A 21,609-nucleotide genomic window follows, 5' to 3' on the forward strand; every position below is an offset into this window, starting at 1 on the left:
ACTTCCTTCTATTGCAAAAACTTAAAACTCAATTCACCAGTGAACAAAAGGCTGTGGGGAAAGAAACCAATATAATTAAATCATATAAACTCTGAGTCAGGTACTTTATGCATACGATGTCACAAAATCCTCCAAACAATCTACTGAAGCAGGTATTACATGACACATTAAAAATGTAGCCAGTGAGGCTGAGATGATTAAAGCTCCTTACCCATCATCAGATTTCTCCAATTCTAAGGTTCATGCTCTCCTTTCTCAAAATATTAATAAGCAAACCAAAACAATAAATCATAAAAATAATAAGTAATAGTCTAATGAGTTAGTTCTACATGGAAAGACTACCAAGGTAATACAAGTAGAAAGAGTAAGATAAAGAAAACTGTGGGTGGTTGACCCCATTTGCTTAACAAAAGTCAAAAATTATACATGAACATATAAATACCTTTCTGGACAGAATCACCAAAAAAAAAAAAAAAAAAGTTAACTTTACCTTTTATCCTGAATGGGCCTCCCCACCTTTTTTTTTTGAGACTAAGTCTCATTCTGTCACCCAGGCTGGAGTACGGTGGCGCCATCTTGGCTCACTGCAACCTCCACCTCCCGGGTTCAAGTGATTCTCCTGCCTCAGCCTCCCAAGTGGCTGGGACTACAGGTGCGCCCCACCACACTGGCTAATTTTTTTACTTTTTTAGTAGAGGTAGGGTTTCACTATATGCCAGGCTGGTCTTGAACTCCTGACCTTGTGATCTGCCCGCCTCAGCCTCCTGAAGTGCTGGGCTTACAGGCATGAGGCACCGTGCCCAGTCCCCTTTTTTATACTTTTCAACATCATTTGAATTTCTTAATTTTAAAATAAAAATATGTATAAGGTATTTTTTAAGTGTAAAAGTTATATCCTTTAAGAAAACTGGAGAGAGCTTTAAAGAGTAAAAAAAAAAAAAAAAAAAAAATTACCCCCAAGTTTTAGACATCTATATAGCAGCTGCTTAACCAGTAAACCAGGCAAGACTGTTGCCATATCTATAGGACATCAAACTAACTCATAGTTGTATAAATTTACCTGGAAAAGCCAGAGTTCAGGTCTAGCAACAATATTTTGCAAATACACATATATTTTCATGCCTATAATAAATGGAATCTGTGAAGTATGCTAATCCAATAGTCTCTGCAAACAGCAGATTTAAATATCAACTTCAGTCTCTAAAAAAAGCTCCTAATCTCAATTTAATGGTATTTGTATAGTTTAACTTCACTTTTCAAATTAATTTTTTTTTTTTGAGTCGGAGTCTCACTCTGTTGCCAGGACAGAGTGCAGTCTCACGATCTCAGCTCACTGCAACCTCCACCTCCCGGGTTCAAGCGATTCTCCTGCCTCAGCCTCTCGAGTAGCTGGGACTACAGGTGCACACCACCACGCCCAGCTAATTTTTGTATTCTTAGTAGAGACAGGGTTTCACCATGTTGGCCAGGATGGTATCGAACTCTGGACCTCATAATCCACCTGCCATCATGATTGTATACACTTATGAAGTACAGCATGATGTTTTGATATATGTAAACAATATGGAGTGATTAAATCAAACTAATATATCTATCACCTCTCTTACCTTTTTTGTAGTAGCAGCTGCTGGTACAGGAAAGTAACTGTAATAATGCCATCAGACATTAAGTTGATTAAGAATAAACACATTTTTTCAAAATCACATTGTTAAAATATTCCTAAGACCAGCCTGTGTGGACAACACGGCAAAATCCTGTCTCTATAAAAACAAACAAAAAAATAAAAAACAAAAACAAGTACAAAAAATAGCTGGGCACGGTGGTGCATGCCTGCAGTCCCAGCTTCTTCAGAAGGTGAAGTGGGAGAATCGCTTGAGCCCAAGAGGTCAAGGTGGCAGTGAGCTGTGATCGCACTACTGCACTTCAGGTTGGGTGATAGAACAAGACTCTGTCTAAAAAAGGAAAAAAAAAAAAAAAAATCCCAACTAGGTACAAAATATTGCAGATAAATATTTAAAACACTATTTGGTCATTCAATAAATACTTGTCTACTCAGTGTGTGCCCAGGACACAATGCTAGGCAACATGGGATTAGAAAGTAAGCAAAACAGTCCCTGCCCCTGAAGTTCTTACAGTACTCGGGGGCAGGGGGGAGTGGGTGAAGGAGACAATCCATATAATCACAAAATGGTATCAGAGATTATAATCAATGATCTGATATAGACTGATGAGTCCAATTACCCACTGATGAACTAACATTTAAATAAACTTTTTAAAAAAAGATACAGAGTATTGCTATGTTGCCCAGGCTGGCGTGGAACTCTTGGGCTCGAGTAATTCTCCCACCTCAGCCTCCCAAGTAGCTGGGACTACAGGCTTGCACCACCACACCTAGCTCTTCAATCAACTTTTAAAGACTGAAAAGCCAGTCAAAGGAAAGTCAAGGCAGTTTGGGGCAGTGGATCGGTGAGGCCTCCCAAGTTTGTACTCAGTGAATCTAGAGTCTACTACTTAATATGTGTATGAATTTGATCACATTAATATGAGTCTCAGTATTTTTTTTTTTTTTTTTTAAGACTGAGTTAGGCCAGGTGCGGTGGCTCACGCCTGTAATTCCAGCACTTTGGGAGGCAAAGGCGGACGAATCATGAGGTCAGGAGTTCGAGACCAGTCTGGCCAACATAATGAAACCCCGTCTCTACTAAAAATACAAAAAATTAGCCGGGTGTGGTGGTGTGCACCTGTAATCCCAGCTACTCAGGAGGCTGAGGCAAGAGAATTGCATGAACCCACGAGGCGGAGGTTGCAGTGAGCTGAGATTGCACTACTGCACTCCAGCCGGGGTGACAGTGCAAGACACTGTCTCAAAAAAAAAAAAAAAAGTTTCCCTCTGTCGCCCAGGCTGGACTGCAGTGGCAAGATCTCAGCTCACTGCAACCTCTGCCTCGCAGATTCAAGCTATTCTCCCACCTCAGCTTCCCGAGTAGCTGGGACTACAGGCGTGCACCACCACACCTGGCTATTTTTTGTACCTTTTTTTTTTTTTTTTTTTTTTTTTTTTGAGACGAAGTCTCACTCTTATCCCACAGGCTGGAGTGCGATGGCACAATCTCGGCTCACTGCAACCTCTGCCTCCCAGGTTCAAGCGATTCTCCTGCCTCAGCCTTCCAAGTAGCTGGGATTACAGGCATGCACCACCACACCTGGCTAATCTTGTATTTTTATTAGAGACGGGGTTTCTCCATGTTGGTCAGGCTGGTCTCAAAACTCCTGACCTCATGTGATCCACCCGCCTCAGCCTCCCACAGTGCTGGGATTAGCGGCATGAGCCACCATGCCTGGCCAGCATCTTCATTTTTTAAAAAAAGGATAATAATAGTGCTTTCAGCATAAAGTTGTGTGACATTGTAAAAAAATATAATGCATCATGCCTTATAAATCATGCCTGCAATAAATATTGGCCATTATGTCATTGTCATTAGCAGCATTTGCAAAGGTTCAAAAAGGGGAAGAAAGAGCCAGTGATATTTGAGGGTAGGGGAAGAGACAATACAAATTGGCTGAAATGCAATGAAAACAGGAGAAAAGGCAGGTGGAAGCACATCCTGAAAGCTTTATTAGCTGTGCTAATTCAGTAGTCACTAGCTACATATGGCTATTAAGCACTTGAAATGTGGCTACTTCAAACTGAGATATGCCTAAGTGTAAACTACAAAATATATTTCAAAGACTTAGTATTTCAAAATGCAAGATATTTTATAGTCTTTATATCAATTGCACCTTAAAATATTTTAGACATACTGGGTTAAATAAAGCATATTAAAACTACAATAGCCAAAAGGTGGAAGCAACCCAAGCGACCAGCAACAGATCAATGGATTTTTAAAATGTGGTACATACATATAATGGAATATTATTCAGTCATACACAGTAAATTCTGGCTGGGTGCGGTAGCTCACACCTGTATAATCCTAGCACTCTGGGAGACCAAGGGGGCAGATCGCTTGAGCTCAGGAGTTTGAGACCAACCTGGGCAACATGGTGAAACCCTGTCTCTACAAAAAAATACAAAGTAGCCAAGCATGGTGACGTGAGCTTGCAGTCCCAGCTACTTGGGGGGCTAAGGCAGGAGGATCACTTGAACTTCAGGAGGTGGAGGCTGCAGCAAGCCATTATTGTGCCACTGCACTCCAGCCTGGGTGACAAAGTGAGACCTGTCTCAAAAAAAAAAAAAAAAAAGTAAATTCTGACACATGCTACAACATAAATGAACCTTGTGGACGTCATACTAAGGGAAATCAGTTAATCACAAAAGGCCAAACACTGTCTTATTCCACTTATATGAAATACCTAGAGTAGTCAAATTCAGAGACAGAAAGAAGAATGGTGGTTGCTAGAGGTGGGGGAATGGGGAAAATGGGGAGTTACTGTTTAAACGGTACAGGGTTTCAGTTTTGCAAGATGAGTTCTGGAAAGGGATGGTGGTAACAATTGTACAACAACGTGAATGTACTTAATGTCACTGAAGTGAACCCTTAAAAATGGTTAACATGATAAATTTTGTTATGTGTGAGTCACCACTATCGAAAAATTGACTTCAGTCCTTCCTTTTGATTAAAGTGGCTAATAGGAAAATTACATATGTGACTCATACTGTTTTTTGTTTTTAAGAGACCAAGTCTCATTCTGTCACCACAGCTGGAATACAGCGGTGCAATCATAGCTCACTGTAACCTCCAAACTCCTGGGCTCAACCTTGCTGGACTAGCTGGGACTACAGGTGTGTGCCACCACACCTAGCTAAATTTTTATTTTTTTGTAGACAGGCTGGTCTCGAACTCCAGGAGGTGGGGGCTGCAGTGAGCCATGATCACTGAGCTATGGTGCTCAAGCAATCCTGCCACCTTGGCCCCACAAAGTGTTCGGATTACAAGCATGAACCACTGAGCCCAGCTCACTTTGTATTTCTATAAAAAATAAGTCATGGTAAAAATTTCCAATGAGAAGTGTTTTGATGAACAAGATATAGTAACAGGAAGCCCTAATACCAGGGTAAGCAAATTTTCTGTTATGGGCTAGACAGTAAATATTTTTGGCTCTACCAGCCACACGGTCTATTCTGAAAGGAGCTACAGATAACACATAAGCAAATGGGCACAGTAGATTTCAACTACCAGTTTGCTGGCCCCTGCCCTAAGACATCCATTATAAGCAATGGCTCTTAAATTTTCGTAAATTTTGTGAGCCTGTTTAATAAAAGTATCTTGAAATCTACCACAGTGAGAATATTTACATCATGGAAATCCAGCAAACACTACAAATCAGTGTTTTTCCTGAAGAACAGGTTGATAAACCAGCATTTACCAGCGAACCACTATGTAATGAATTAACTTCTTTCCTATACATCTAAAATTATATTCATTATGAACCATCTTTGAAAGAAATGGATAGCTATTCATATCACTTTCTGTGCTCTGTGGTTCAGATGAGAATCTCCAGCTAAGAAAGGTGGTTCTAGAAAAGTAATGTTCCAGGCAGAGAAGCAAGAGTGAACATCATGAAGCAGTGAAGAGTTGTGCCTGGAGAGTGGTGACCTGGGGGGAACAGCTTAAGACGAAGCTTCCACAAGAGGGCTGGGAGCTACGAGATTATGTACATACTACACTCAGTAAAGGTTTAACAATAAGTAGTTATTACTGAATATGTATTATTGTACATAATGGACTAGATTCATCTGTAAATAATTTATTGAGCCCTAGGCTCTGGTAACACAATGGTGAACAATCACAGCTCCTCTCTAAAGAGAAAGAATCACATAAATGTACAATTTTAAGTTGTGATGAATTATTATTAAAAACAGGCTACTGTGAGAAATCCAACAGGGGATCCCAATCCAGTCTGGACAATCAGAAATAGATACTACCTGGAGAAACTGACCTTTGCATTAAGATTTAAAGATGGAAAAGGAATGGGCAAAGAGTGTTCTTGCATTCTAGGTAGCAAGAACAAACTGTACAAAAGTCCTCAGGCAGGAAAAAAAAGTATTAACAGGTCAGGGAACTAGAAGGTCAATGCAGTCAGCCAAGCAAGCAAAGAAAGAAGGCATCTGCAAAAAATGGAGAGGGCATGGAACCATATTACACAGGGCCTCACTACTCCATTATATATTTTAAGACCAATAGGGAGCCACTAGCTTTACACAGAGGGTGTCATGCTCTGATTAACGTTTTTCAGAGATCACTCTTGGAATGGCTGGCGGGAGAGTTATAGAAAAGTCAGGCAACTGACCAGTAGGCTACTGCAGTTTCTAGGCAAGAGGTAATGGTAACTTAGTGGAGCCACTACCCGATATTTTAAGTACGTAATCTATTAAATACGCCACTATAGAAATTTTTGCTCTCAGGACACCATTTTACAACTTCAGAACTCCAAAGAGTTTTGCTTATTTAGGTTATAGCTGTTGATATTTATAATATAAGAAATTAAAACTGAATAATCTTTAAAAATAAATTCATTTAAAAATAATACATTATATATTAATAAAAATAACATCCTTATGAAAAATAACTATTTTCTCAGTGATAAGAGTGGCATTATTTTAAATTTTTGGAAATCACTTTAGTCTTATAATAGAAGACAGCTGGACTTTCATATCTGTTGTTGTGTCCGGAATTGGTGGATTCTTGGTCTCACTGACTTCAAGAATGAAGCCGCGGACCCTCGCAGTGAGTGTTACAGCTCTTAAGGTGGCGCGTCTGCAGTTTGTTCCTTCTGATGTTCGGATGTGTTCGGAGTTTCTTCCTTCTGGTGGGTTCGTACTCTCGCTGGCTCAGGAGTGAAGTTGCAGACCTTTGTGGTGAGTGTTACAGCTCTTAAGGCAGCGCGTCTGGAGTTGTTCGTTCCTCCTGGTGGGCTTGTGGTCTCGCTGGGTTCAGGAGTGAAGCTGCAGATCTTCGCGGTGAGTGTTACAGCTCATAAAAGCAGTGTGGACCCGAGTGAGCAGTAGCAAGATTTATTGCAAAAAGCGAAAGAACAAAACTTCCACAGTGTGGAAGGGGACCCCAGCGAGTTGCCACTGCTGGCTCGGGCAGCCTGCTTTTATTCTCTTATCTGGCCCCACCCACATCCTGCTGATTGGTAGAGCCAAGTGGCCTGTTTTGACAGGGCACTGATTGGTGCGTTTACAATCCCTGACCTAGATACAAAGGTTCTCCATGTCCCCATCAGATTAGTTAGATACAGAGTTTCAACACACAGGTTGCCTAAGGCCCCACCAGAGCAGCTAGATACAGAGTATGGATTGGTGCACTCACAAACCTTGAACTAAACACAGGGTGCTGATTGGTGTGTTTACAAACCTTGAGCTAGATACAGAGTGCCGACTGGTGTATTTACAATCCCTGAGCTAGACATAAAGGTTCTCCAAGGCCCCACCAGAGCAGCTAGCTACAGAGTGTCGATTGGTGCATTCATGAACTCTGAGCTAAACACAGGGTGTTAATTGGTGTGTTTACAAACCTTGAGCTAGATACAGAGTGCCGACTGGTGTGTTTACAATCCCTGAGCTATATATAAAGACTCTCCACGTCCTCACCAGACTCAGGAGCCCAGCTGGCTTCACCTAGTGGATCCCGCACCGGGGCTGCAGGTGGAGCTGCCTGCCAGTCCCGCACCGTGCGCTCGCACTCCTCAGCCCTTGGGCGGTCGATGGGACTGGGCGCCATGGAGCAGGGGGTGGCACTCGTCGGGGAGGCTTGGGCTGCACAGGAACCCACGGAGGCGGGGGAAGGCTAGGCATGGCAGGCTGCAGTCCCAAGGCCTGCCCCGCGGGAAGGCAGCTAAGGCCCGGCGAGAAATCCAGCGCAGCGCCGGTGGGCTGGCACTGCTGGGGGCCCAGTATACCCTCCACAGCTGCTGGCCCGGGTGCTAAGTCCCTCATTGCCCGGGGCCGGCAGGGCCGGCCGGCTGCTCCAAGTGCAGGGCCCGCCAAGCTCACGCCCATCCGGAACTCCAGCTGGCCCGCAAGCGCCGCACACAACCCCGGTTCCTGCTCGCACCTCTCCCTCCACACCTCCCTGCAAGCTGAGGGAGTGGGCTCCGGCCTTGGCCAGCCCAGAAAGGGGCTCCCACAGTGCAGCGGTGGGCTGAAGGCCTCCTCAAGTGCCACCAAAATGGTAGCCCAGGCAGAGGAGGCGCCGAGAGCGAGCGAGGGCTGTGAGGACTGCCAGCACGGTGTCACCTCTCATTGTCATATCCCACACCTTAAAGACTCTAGCCAAGTGAACTGCCCAGTTTTGAGAAAATTAGACTGAAAAATAAAAATAACATCTCAGAATTACTATGAAAATAGTTTCATCTCATGGTCCCCTTAACAGGGTACGGGGACCCCCCCAAACCACACTGAGAACTACTGCTCAAATAATAAAAAGCAAATTTGTCTAGCAGTCTTTCCAGTTTTCCTCAGAATGCCCCCAGCAAAAGTAATAATGAAAATGAGAAGCAAAATAATCACAGTAAGATACCATTTCACAGCCAGTAAGATGGCTATAATCACAAAGACAGTAATAAGTGTTACTGAGAATGTGGTTATCGGAATCCTCATGCATTGCTAGTGGAAATGTAAAACGGTACAGACACCTTGGAAAATAATTTGGCAGCTCCTCATAAAGTTCAACATAGAGCTTTGACCCAGCAATTTCCACTCCAAGATCTACACCCAAGAAAAATGAAAACATATGTCCCCACGAAAACTTATACATGAGTGTTCAGAGGCATTAGTCATAATAGCCAGAAAGTAGGAACAACCCAATGTCCACCACATGATAGAAAAATAAAATGTGGAATGCTGTTGGCAACACAATGGAATGTTATTCGGCAATAAAAAGGAAGGAAGTACCGGCACATGCTTCAACAGGGATGAACCTTGAAAACATTATGCTAAGTGAAAGCCAATCACAAAAGACCACATGCTTCCACTTACAACAAACGTCCAGAACAAGCAAATCTATACACAAAAAATAGATCAGTAGTTGCCTAAGGCTGGGGGGCCCAGGGAGAAACGAAGGGCAACTGCTAAAGGGTACAGCGTTTCTTTTTGAGGGTTCTAAACGTTCTAAAATTGACTACACGACCCTGTGAATGTATTACATCAATTATAGACTTGTGAACTGTACGGTAGGCAAATTATACTTCAATTATGCTGTTTCTTAAAAAAAGCTAAGCAATCTCTGTTAATCAGAATCATTAAATAACGAGTTTTTCAGCTGTCCAGTATTAGAATAAAGCAAATAAGAAAACAACGATCTCAGACATTTTTTTTCTCAGGTATCTTACTATACTGATTCAATCCAACTTGCTGGATAAGATGTCGTCCAGCAGAAATATATATAAGCCACAAGTAATTTAAAAATTTTAAGCAGCCACACTTAAAAAAAGTTTTTAATAAAAGGTCAAATTAATTTTGATATTTTACTTAACTCACGATCTGCAAAACACTATTTCAACACATAATATACCAAAAGTATTAAGATATTTTTGTTCATACCAAATTTTCAAAATCTGGTGTAAATTTTACACTTAACACATCTCACTTCAGTCCAACCACATTTTAAGTACTTAACCACATGAGGGTGATGGTATCAAAGCGGGCAGTATAGTTCTAGATCCACACTATACAGTATAATGTTAAATGATGTGTGTGATGATGACCCTAAGGCAATTTCCCTTATCAAAGAAAGGCTCAATTTGACTCAATACGTTTAAATTATGTCTAAGTATATTAATATTTTCCCAGAAGTTTGCACTGACAGAAGGCACTTTCTAAAACCAGGGTATATACCGCCTGAACATTTCAAGTAAATATATTTCAAAATTTTACACATAACCTAACAGTCTATGAAATCCCAAAATAAGCTAATTAGAAGTTATACAGAAACTCCACTCCATTATCTGCACTAATGTCTCACATATATAACTCTCCATTCTTCTAGATGTTATCTTGCTCGTGGATGCTTGGAAATCCTCAAAGCTCTTTTCAATAGCTGATGATGAATAATTAACCAAAAAAAAAATCTCAAACACAGGGACTTTGTGCCACTACACATTTATGCTTTTGTATCTATTTACTTACATACAGGTTGAGCATCCCCAATCCAAAAATATGAAATCTGAAATGCTCCAAAATCTGAAATTTTTTAACACCATGACACCACATGTGGAAAAATCCCATATGTAACACCTTTGCTTTCTGATGGTTCAATGTATACAGGTTTCACTCGCAAAATTATTTAAAATATTGTATAAAATTACCTTTAGGCTCTGTGCATAAAATGTACATGAAATATAACTGAATTTCATGTCTATATTTAGGTGCCATCCCCAAGATATCTCATTATATACATACAAATATTCCAAAATCCAAAAAAAAAGAAAATCCAAAATCCCAAACACTTCTGGTCCCAAGCATTTCCCATAACGGATACTCAACCTGTATTACAAAAATCTCTATTAATGACAGCACCTTGGGATATACACAGTGCAGTTTATAGTCTCACTACCTATTCTAGCTACCTGTAAGTAAAAATTTATGTTACTCAGTTGATTCTGAGTGCTCCATGAATAATAAATTTCACTCTAAATTGGAAAAAAGCTTAAGCTTTATTAGTAACCTTGAACAAGTAACATTATTAAATACCAAATGTATACAGCACTGTAAAAAATTAAGGCAACCTGTTTCTGCCTGTTGGTACTCATGACCAGAAACCAATGGAAAAATAGGAAAATAAATTACCACCTTACAATCTACCCAAGAAGTTTAACATAATTTCATCTAATCAATTATTACAGCATGTTCATATAAACAGCATTTTGGTATAATGTCTTAAGGAATCTACATTACATAGAAATACTTATTGAAAGAAATTTTAACTTATAGAAAACGGAATTTGCCTGATACAGAGCATAAGCCTTCAATATTATCCTCTGGAGGTCTTCAGCTTGCCCTCTGACCCTCCAAAATTACGTACAAATTTTAAAGACTAAATATTTCCCAATTTCTAACTGGACATTTTCAGTGGAATTTTAATGTCATTAAGTATTTTTTAATGACAAATTTTCATTTGTAACAAACAGTTTCAATCAAACCCTTTAAAGTTTTTAAATTATAAAATGGAATATCTTTTGTGCTTCAAGTAGATTTTACAAATAGGTCATTTGAAAACTGCTTTTCTTTTTCTTCCATATTTTCCTGTATCTGTTTCCCTTGCATATACAAGCCCAACTTGTCTTCAGGTTCTCTGGTGTGGTGGTAAGCGTCAATTTTTATCACATTTTCTGCTTCAACATAAAACAATGATCAAGAATTTAAAAATTAACTGCCATCAGAAAAGGCTACTTCAGAAAGCTTTAATTTTATCTATTAACAATTCATACTGGGCCGGGTGCCCAGTGGTTCACGCCTGTAATCCTAGCACTTTGGGAGGCCGAGGCAGGCGGATCACGAGATCAGGAGTTCGAGACCAGCCTGGCCAACATGGTGAAACCCTGTCTCTACTACAAATACAAAAATTAGCCGGGTGTGGTGTGGCACGTGCCTGTAGTCTCAGCTACTAGGGAAGCTGGAGCGGGAGAATCCTTGAACCCAGGAAGCGGAGGTTGCAGTGAGCCAACACCATACCACTGCACTCCAGCTTGGGGGGTGACAGAGACTCCATCTCAAAAAAAAAAAAAAAAAAAATCTCACTTTGGTTACAGCAGAGTAAAATAAAAGCGTTCACAGAATTTATAATTTTAATTTTAACATCACAAAAAGCAAAAACATCCTCACAGCTATAACATCATATATTGACTGAAAGGAATTTTTCTATTTATAAAATACTGATTATTTCTAATCTTTTGCAGTAAAATGCTGAACGCACCCAGGATGGTGGAGGCATGAATTAGGAATCCTAGAAAAGAGACCCAAGAGCTTTAAAACTTAATATGGCTAGGCACCCACTAAAATAGCTACAATTACAGAGACTGACAATATCAAAATGTTAGCAGGAATATGGAGCAACAGGAACTCCCATACATCTTCGTTGGTGGGATGGTAAAATGATACATGCATTTTTCAGTATATGTGCTGCTGAAGCCAGCACTACTTTTTTTTTTTTTTTTTTTTTTTGAGACAGAGTTTAGCTCTTGTTGCCCAGGCTGGACTGCAATGGCACAATCTCGGCTCACTGTAACCTCCCTCTCCCAGGTTCAAGCGATGATTCTCCTGCCTCAGCCTCAGCCTCCCCAGTAGCTGGGATTACAAGCGTCTGCCACCACGCCCAGCTAATTTTTGTATTTTTAGTAGAGACGGGGTTTCACCACGTTGGCCAGGCTGGTCTCGAATCTCAGGTGATCCACCCGCCTCGGCCTCACAAAGTGCTGGGATTACAGGTGTGAGCCACCGAGCCCGGCCCAGAAGCATTTTTTAAAACATAGTTTCTCACAAAACTGAAACATACAATTGCCCTATGACCTACTCAAACCAAGTCTAAGTATATAACCATGAAAGATAAAAGAGTAAGACCACAAAAAGACTTGTATAAGACTGTTCATTAGTAAATAACTGGAAACAGCCCAGGTGACCTTCAACAGTGAATAGATTATGGTATATACATACAGTGCAAAACTACACACCAATAAAAAGAAAGGAACTACTGATACACGCAACAAAGACGAAACTCAAAAACATTATGCTGAGTGGGGGAAAAAAAAGCCTTACCCAGAAAAATACACACAGTACTATAGACTCTATGGAATCCCACTTAATGTTAAGTTCTAAAACAGGCAACTCTGTAACTTACGGCATAAAAAAAAAAAAAGTGGGTGGTTGATGGAAAGGCCGAGTGACTGAAATGACTGGGAAAAGGCAAGAAAAAACTTTCTAGCCAGTTATAATGTTCTATATCTTGATAAGAGCTTGGACTACACAGGTGTAAGCATTTGTGAAAACTCACGGAATGGCAACCATATGCATTTCACTGCTGCCAAAATTACGTCAAAAAACGTAAAAAATGAAGTTGAACTTAGGCAAATAAGTTCACAATGCTGAAGTGACATTTACTGGTGTCATCTACTGATACATGCAACTTACTCTGAATTGCTCCCCAAAATTAAATGAACTTGATAATCGATTATAATACCGTAAAATGCTAATTGTAGATGATGGACATATGTGTATCCACTGCCCAATTCTTTCAACTTTCCGCATGCTTGAAAATACAAAAATGGTAAGGAAAATTTTTACAAGCACTGGGAGACAAAAAAAAAAAGTGATAATTCCGTTAGTGGTAAAAGTTTCTCTCATTTGATGTTACACACCTCACTGCCTCACAGAATACACTACCTTTGGAACTCACTGAACCAATACCCCAATCACCTACTGTCCCTGGGGAAACTGATAAGTACATTTCAGGAATTGTTGTTTCCTGTCACAAACTGTTCACGTTGTTTGCGATCTTCAGAGATTGTCAGTAATTATGGAAAATACGACGTATTCAACAATACACTAAAATTATTTGTTAAATTCCACCAAGAATCTTAATTAGCTGCAAGATTTGTATTCCTGAACCAAGTTTAAGTAATATTCTGCATTAACTCCAATTTTCTTTTACTTGATTGCAACCGCTAATACCAACATCGCTATCGCCCCTCTAAAATCAAACAAAAACCTACCCAATGATTGGCATCTAAGAGATGATACACATACTAAAAGGGAAAGAGCAAGTCATCAATGAAAGAAAGTCATTCACTTTTCTCCTTAAACCTAGTACTATTACTATTACTTAAGATGGAGCTAAAAACAGTTTCTACGTCATAATTTTTGTTTAAAGGTTGCAAGGTGGGAAAGATTTCAGGAGTTAAAATGCATAACTAAATATACACGTGCACCTCACCCCAAAACCTACTTTAACAAGCAGGCACGTAAAACAAGGATCCCACCCACCCTTTTTTAATTCATGAAACAAAACCGCAGCCTGAGCTAAAGCGAACCCTCGCCCCCGCCCAGCCTCCACCCCGCCCGGAGCCTGGCGGTGGGTCCCTTTCCTTTGTGAGGAGTTGGAGGGGAGGCGACGGAGGGCGGGGAACTGGGGGAGGAGGCTGAGGGTCGGCGGATACCAGAGAAGGCAGGCTCCGAGAAAAGCGGCATCGGCCCGTCCCACAAACAGGCCGCGCCGCCACGCCACAAACCATTGCGGTGTCCCAAGGCGCAAACCCACGAACTTGGGTGTGATCTAATTTGGGACGACGCCCGGGAGAATGGCCGAGGGCACTTGGGAGGACGACCCCTCTCCCAGGCCCTTCCAAAAGGTCTCCTGGGGCGGCGGGCGGAGGTCCTGCCGCCACCCCCATCCCGGCCCGAGCCCCAGGCGGCCTCACCTGCTGGACGGAGCTATTCTCGGGCACAGCGAATTCCTCCTTTTCCTTCGGGGTCTTCACGGTGACTTTCATGATTTTGGGCTCCGCGGAGGCAGCGGCCGCGGGGGCGCCAGCACCTTCGGCTCCGGCGGCGCTATCCTGGGAGCCCGGAGGACCGCCGCTTTCACCACTCTCGGCCATGGCTGTGGCGGCGGCGGTGACTCAGGCAAGCAGGAGGGAGCAGGCGAGCAAGGAGGAGCCAGCAGACACCAGAGCCGGCAGGCCTGGACAGCGAAGAATGCAGAGCACGCCGCCTCAGTAGCAACGGGCGCAGGGCCACCCTAGCGGGTGTGGGACCCCGGAGCTCGGTGCAGGCTCTGGCGCAGGCCCGGGTCAGGCGCTCGGCAGCCGCCGTGTGTTCAGGCGCCGCTCACTCACACCGACATCCGCAGCAGCCACCGCTTCCTCTTCCCTGCCCCTTCCCCCACGTCCCTTCGCCGGCGCCGCGCGGAGCACGCCGGGTAACGCGCTTAGCGGCGTCGCCGAGTCATCCCCTGCTGGCGCCGCTTTGAGCTCAGCCTATGTGCTTTTTCTTTTCCCGCTCCATTGCCCAAAGTGCAGGCGAAGCCAGTGTGAAGGACTAAAAGCAAAATGGGGCGGGGTAGGTCAGTTCATGGTTTTTTACCCACTCCTTTCACCAAAAACTAAATCGCACCTTCCAGTTAAGCGCTGTAACGGCGCACCGAGATGACGTCACGGTTAGCGAAATTACTAGAAAGGGACCAGTGGGCCCTGCGGCCGCGGATGCGCCTGCGCGCTCGCTGTCCAGGTAGTCTCCCCACCTTACCTCATGCGCGGCTGGGCCGTGTTCACCCCTCCGCGCTGTCACAATCGCCTTGCCCTCCCTTGCGTGTCTACTCTGCGTTCCCCGCTGGGAGGAGGGTCTGGTGATAAAATAGCGGCGAGGTATTTTGTTATTTTAATATGCTTAGCGTTTGATATTTGGAGGGGTCGTATTGCCCTATGCGGGGGAGTTGGGGTAAGTTAATGGCGGAAAGGTCCTCAGCACAACGAACAGAAAATGGAGTAAACGCCCGTGACTGCCCTGCGCAATCCTGCGGAGTCATTGCTTCATGGCCAGAGCTTATTTACCGCCCTCGGGTTAGCCCGGTTTGGTCAGACGATCAGTCAGGCGACCTGTATTGACAGTGGCCTCTGCTGCTACGATGACAGCTGTGCGCGAGCGCCCCCAGATTATCTGTGTGTAGGGCGGAACAGGGTGCCCGAGGAGTATCCACCCAAATGGGACAATTTAATATAGTTGAGGTGTTCACTTTATATTCTATCAAGTTACTGGTCAATTTCAGGCTTTAGGTGGCATTAAGGATAGTTCCAAAATTATTTTCAGTGTAATACAGAGAGAAATTATCTCTGAGAACCCTAATTTGAAATGACGTCATTTGCTTTTAAAGATGACTTGCAAGGAATGTACATACCAGCCCATTATTAATCAATGTTGCACAATTTAAGTCCTGACAGCCCACTGTGACCCAAATCCGCAAAGATACATTCTGCGTTTCTGCTCCTAAGCCGTCCAACCCTGTTCTGAGAATAAATACTGTTACATAAACACGACTTTTTAGCAGAACTCTATGGAATCTGGGTCTAAGAGAATTCTGAGGGTATCGATTTCAGTATAGACATCATTTGATATCACCTAAATTTCTGGCAGCGTGGCTCAATAACAAGGCCTTCTGCTTGATGAAGGATGACTACTTGGTTATGTCCAGGTGTGAGGTAATCACTGCTTCTAAAGCTAGAAAGTGCCACAACTGGACAACCAATCATTTGGAATTTCTTCCATATGTCTAAATAAAATTTCTCCTCAACTTCATTAGCTCCTCATTACCTGTTTTTCCCTGTCATGCTGTGTCTTACCTGCATGCTTTGCCTAGGCTGCCTTCCTCTACCTAGAATGACTTTCCCCTTGCCTTCACCTAACTTCTCCTCCTCCTGTATCACATGCCCCAGGAAGACTTGACTCCCTACCATTTACAAATACGGTTTTTCCCTTGATTCTCCAACAAATACCCTGTCTGTCTCCCTGCATTTATGGACTTTGCAATTATCTGTGTCTACATTATTGTCTAAAAATGTTTGATGTGTGTGACACTATAAGGTAATAAGATTTACCTGTAAGAAGATACCGTATAGTTATCCATTGTTATGGCACTTTTTAGATATAAGTCTGACCTGTATGAGAATCGGAGGTAGGGGGACTATGGTGTAAATCAGAGATTAGTGAACTTTCTGGGAGGACTAAATAGTAAATATTAGGTTGGTGCCAAAAAAAAAATTTCCAAAAACCGCAGTTATTTATGCATCAACCTAATATTTTAGGCTTTGTGAGCCACAGGATCTCAGTCTAAAACACTAAGCTATGCCCTTGTATCACAGAGTAACCATAGACAATGCATACATGAATAATCATAGCTGTGTTTACTAAAAACCCTACTTGCAAAACAAAAACAGACATAGGATCTGATTTGGCCTACAGAAGATAGTTTGCCAACCCCAGGTCTAGATGTTTATTTGTGGCATTTTCTTCCAAATGGCTTTTGTTTGTTAAATGGTCTGTCTGGAGAAAATTTTAAGAGCATATTTTATCACAGTATCCTAATACTGTATAATACTATATTGAGCATACAAGAATAATGAGACTCAGTTTCTGCCGTCAAAAAACTTGAAGTGATAGTTGGATGGTGGGGGTGAGGGATAGGAGGGAGACTGGCAGTGATGTCCTGGTAAATGACTAATAACCACTCCTCCTGAAAATAAACTTTGATTTATGACATTTGCCAATTTCCTTGATGTAAATACTTGCAAATGGTTACCAACGTGAGATCATCTGCCTCACAAAACACGTGAAATTTTACCAGTAAGCCCTCACAAGCCAGTATGAGCCAGCTCCAACTGAAGAAGTCCCATTTTGAGAAAATCCATTATTCAGAGTTCAAGTATATTGATAGAAGGTTATTATTCACATGATAGAATAATTCTTTTTTGACAAAATGATTCAGTCAACTCAATAAGAATTTACTGAGTATCCTCTGACAAACTTTAATCCTCTAATCTTGTATCCAGGAACATACCTTTAATACGAGGTAGTACATATGTCATGTAAGTGCTATAAATAACATGGCTTCATCATGTTACTAGGCTACTGAAAAATCTATCATAAGTTTCCCACTGCCTAGAAAATAAAGCCAAAGTTTCTTTTTTTTTTGGAGACAGTTTTTTTCTGTCACCCAGGCTGAAGGGCAATGGCATGATCTCAGCCTACTGCAACCTCCGCCTCCTGGGTTCAAACAATTCTCCTGCCTCAGCCTCCTGAGTATCTGGGATTCCAGGCATGCACCACCAGGCCCAGCTAATTTTTATATTTTTAGTAGAAACAGAGTTTGACCATGTTGGCCAGGTTGGTCTCAAACTCCTGACCTCAGGTGATCCACCCACCTCAGCCTCCCAAAGTGCTGGGATTACAGGTGTGAGCCACTGCACCCAGCCCAGAGCTTCTTAACTAGGCCTTCCACAGCTAACTCCTAGTGTTGACTCCTGTTGCTCCCAATATATATGCTCCATTCCAGTCAGATACCTTTATTACCATCTCTAGAAGCACTTGTACATTACACTTTTCTTACTTCTGATCATTCCTTCAAGTCATTACACCCACCTCCTTGTACCCATTATTGCTACCTGCTTTCTGAAACTCCTTGAATACCCACACTTACAGAATCTGACCTTCCGTCATAATTACCTGCACATTTCACTTGACCATTCATCACTTGTAGCACAGCTTCTATTATCTGAAACTTTCTCCTGCTACCAGTCTAGTTTACACCCTCATTAGCTCTGGCCTAGATTACAGCAATAACCTCCTACAGATTCCTCTGCCTCAATCTAAAGTCTCCATCCTCAACTCTTATTTTCCAGTGATGCCATATGTTATCCTAGAACAAAGCTTTGATTATGACACCTGCTTGAAAATTTCCAGTCACTGTCACCAAAGTGTTAAGAGTAATGTCTAAACTTTGTGGCATGGTATCCAGGGTCTTCTGTAAACCAAATACCTTGCTCTTCACTCATATCATATCCTCAACCAAACTGGTCAGCTAAGCTCTCCAAGCATGTCTTGCACTTTCCAGCTTCAATTGCAAGTAGAAATTCTTCCCCCTTATTTTGACCCCATCATTTTACCCATCCTGCAAGACTCAAATGTGACATTCCCTAATAACCCTTTTTGGATCTGAAATAGTCTTTAAATCCTCTGTATTCCCATATAGCTTTATTACCTTTTTGATGTCACCACATTCTGTCTTGTATCATACGTCTGTGCATATCTCGTTTATTAGATAAAGGCCTTGAAAACAGGGATCAAGTCTTAATCATCATTTATACCAGAGGTCCCCAACCCCTGGGCCATGGACCAGTACCAGTCTGTGGCCTGTTAGGAACTGGGCTACACAGCAGGAGGTGGTGAGTGACAGGCAAGCAAGCATTACTGCCTGAGCTCCATCTCCTATCAGATCAGCGGCAGCAGCGGTATTAGATTCTGATAGGAGTGTGATCCCTATTGTGAACTGGGCATGTGAGGGATCTAGGTTGTGTGCTCCTTAAGAGAATCTAATGCCTGATGATCTGAGATGGAAGAGTTTCATCCCAAAACCATCTCCCCCTGACCCCCAGTCCATGGAAAAATTGTCTTCCACAAAACCGGTCCCTGGTGCCAAAAAGGTTGGGGAACTGCTGGTCGGTACAAAAGTAATTCTGGTTTTTGCACTGTTGGAATTTGTCATTTGATACTGGAATACATTCTTAAATAAATGTATTTATTTGATACTGGAATAAATTCTTAAATAAATGTGGTTACGTTATACATCATTTTAATGTGTGTTTCTTTTTTTTTTTTTTTTGCTAATGACATTGCTGTTTGTTTTATATTTATTTTAGACTATGGAAATGATGTTAGACAAAAAGCAAATTCGAGCAATTTTCTTATTCAAGTTCAAAATGGGTCATAAAGCAGCAGAGACAACTCACAACATCAACAACACATTTGGCTCAGGAACTGCTAATGAACGCACAGTGCAGTGGTGGTTCAAGAAGTTTCGCAAAGGAGAAGAGAGCCTTGAAGATGAGGAGCATAGTGGCCGGCCATCAGAAGTTGACAGTGACCGATTGAGAGCAATCATCGATGCTGATCCTCTTATAACTACACCTGAAGTTGCCGAAGAACTCAACATTGACCATTCCACAGTCGTTCGGCATTTGAAGCAAATTGGAAAGGTGAAAAAGCTTGGTAAGTGGGTGCCTCGTGAACTAAGCGAAAAACAAAAAAATTGTCATTCTGAAGTGTCATCTTCTCTTATTCTATGCAACAACAGTGAACCATTTCTCGATTGGATTGTGATGTGCCACGAAAAGTGGATTTTATATGACAGCCGGTGACAACCAGCTCAGTGGTTGAACCAGGAAGCTCCAAAGCATTTCGCAAAGCCAAACTTGCACCAGAATAAGGTCATGGTCACTGTTTGGTGGTCTGCTGCTGGTCTGATCCACTACAACTTTCTGAATCCTGGCGAAACCCTTACATCTGAGAAGTATGCTCAGTAAATCGATGAGATGCGCCAAAAACTGCAACGCCTGCCGCTGGCATTGGTCAACAGAAAAGGCCCAATTCTTCTCCACGACAGTGCCCAACCGCACATTGCACAACCAGCACTTGGGAAGTTGAACGAATTGGGCTACAAAGTTTTGCCTCATCCTCCATATTCACCTGACCTCTCGCCAACCGACTACCACTTCTTCAAGCATCTTGACAACTTTTTGCAGGGAAAACGCTTCCACAACCAGCAGGATGCAGAACATGCTTTCCAATAGTTCGTTGAATCCCAAAGCATGGATTTTTATGCTACAGGAATAAACAAACTTATTTCTCGTTGGCAAAAATGTGTTGATTGTAATGGTTCCTATTTTGATTAATAAAATATGTTTGAGCCTAGTTATAATGATTTAAAATTCACAGTCCAAAACCACAATTACTTTTGCACCAAGCTAATAACCACACAATGCCCAGTGTGATTTCTTGGCATGAGAGCATTTATTGTTGAAATGAATTATTGAACCATCCTGTTTTCCACCAGAGAGGAAACTCCTTTAGAGCAGTAGATCATATTTTATACTCCCTTGTCTTTCCCGAAGTTTATAGTATAGTGACATAGATAGATGATTGATTAATTCAAAGAAAGATAGATGTATACATACATGCCTTAGAACTTATTTGCTTTACAATAGAAGTTCAAAGAAATAAAACATTGGGGCAGGGGAAGCTGGAAAAGTCAGAGGCTTTTGAAAGAAATGATTTTGAGCCAGCCCTTAAGGAATGGATATGATTTTAAGCATGTTGAGAGGGACGATGTCTTGAGAAAGAGTTCATAATGGGGAATAGAAACTCTCCTAGAACACCAGTCTCAAATTGGGTCCATAGCCTAGGAACAATTGGAACACTTCATAAATATCTCTAGGGCTACTTCAAAATCAAAGGGAATGAAGTGTTCCAGTTGTTTCTGAGTCTTTGGGCTGGAGAAGAGGTGGCGGTAAAGATGGGTGCTTATTAATTTGCCAACTAAATCTTTAGACACTGGGTAGAAGGAGCAAATATTAGGTTGGTGGAAAAGTAACTGCAGTTTTTGCCATATTTTAGTGACAAAACTGCAGTTACTTTTGCACCAATCTAATACATGTACAGCCACTACAAACTTTGGATAAAATTTGCTAAGTAGGATCCCATAGTTTTCTTGGTGCTGTACCAAGCACTGCATAACACAGAAGCAAAGGGGGCTGGCAGCGGCACAAGGTAAGGAGACATAGCAGCCTCTTTGAAGAACATGGCTGGGGCTTTATTCGGTTTTTTGCTTTTTATTTTGAAGTAATTATAGGAAGTTGCAAAAACAGAACAGAGAGTCCTGTGTACCCTTGCTTTCCCCAGTGGTGGCATTTGATATTGTTGCATAATATCAAAATTAGGAAATTGACATGTTAACTAGACTACAGACCTTACTGGTTGTATCATATTTTTAACCTGCATTCATTTGCATGTGTGTATGTGTGTATGCATGTAGCTGTATGCAAAATTCCATACATAAATTTATGTTACCA

General features: G+C 42.0%; 1 protein-coding gene and 1 pseudogene across 2 annotated transcripts in view; one reads left to right on the forward strand and one right to left on the reverse strand.

Moving 5' to 3' along the window:
• Positions 1 to 16,013, reverse strand: part of UBQLN1 (ubiquilin 1) — a 53,029-nt gene extending 37,016 nt beyond the window's left edge. Inside the window, exon 1 of one of the 2 annotated variants that reach the window (XM_024251810.3) lies at positions 14,413 to 16,013. In XM_024251810.3, the coding sequence (XP_024107578.1) occupies positions 14,413 to 14,592 (180 nt within the window). In that variant the 5' untranslated portion in view covers positions 14,593 to 16,013. 2 annotated transcript variants of the gene reach the window in all.
• Positions 15,140 to 20,497, forward strand: LOC112134911 (histone-lysine N-methyltransferase SETMAR-like; annotated as a pseudogene).
• The last annotated feature ends 1,112 nt before the right edge of the window (positions 20,498 to 21,609 follow it).

The sequence above is a fragment of the Pongo abelii genome, chromosome 13 (genome assembly GCF_028885655.2).
Source record: "Pongo abelii isolate AG06213 chromosome 13, NHGRI_mPonAbe1-v2.0_pri, whole genome shotgun sequence".
Classification (NCBI taxonomy): Eukaryota; Metazoa; Chordata; class Mammalia; order Primates; family Hominidae; genus Pongo; species Pongo abelii.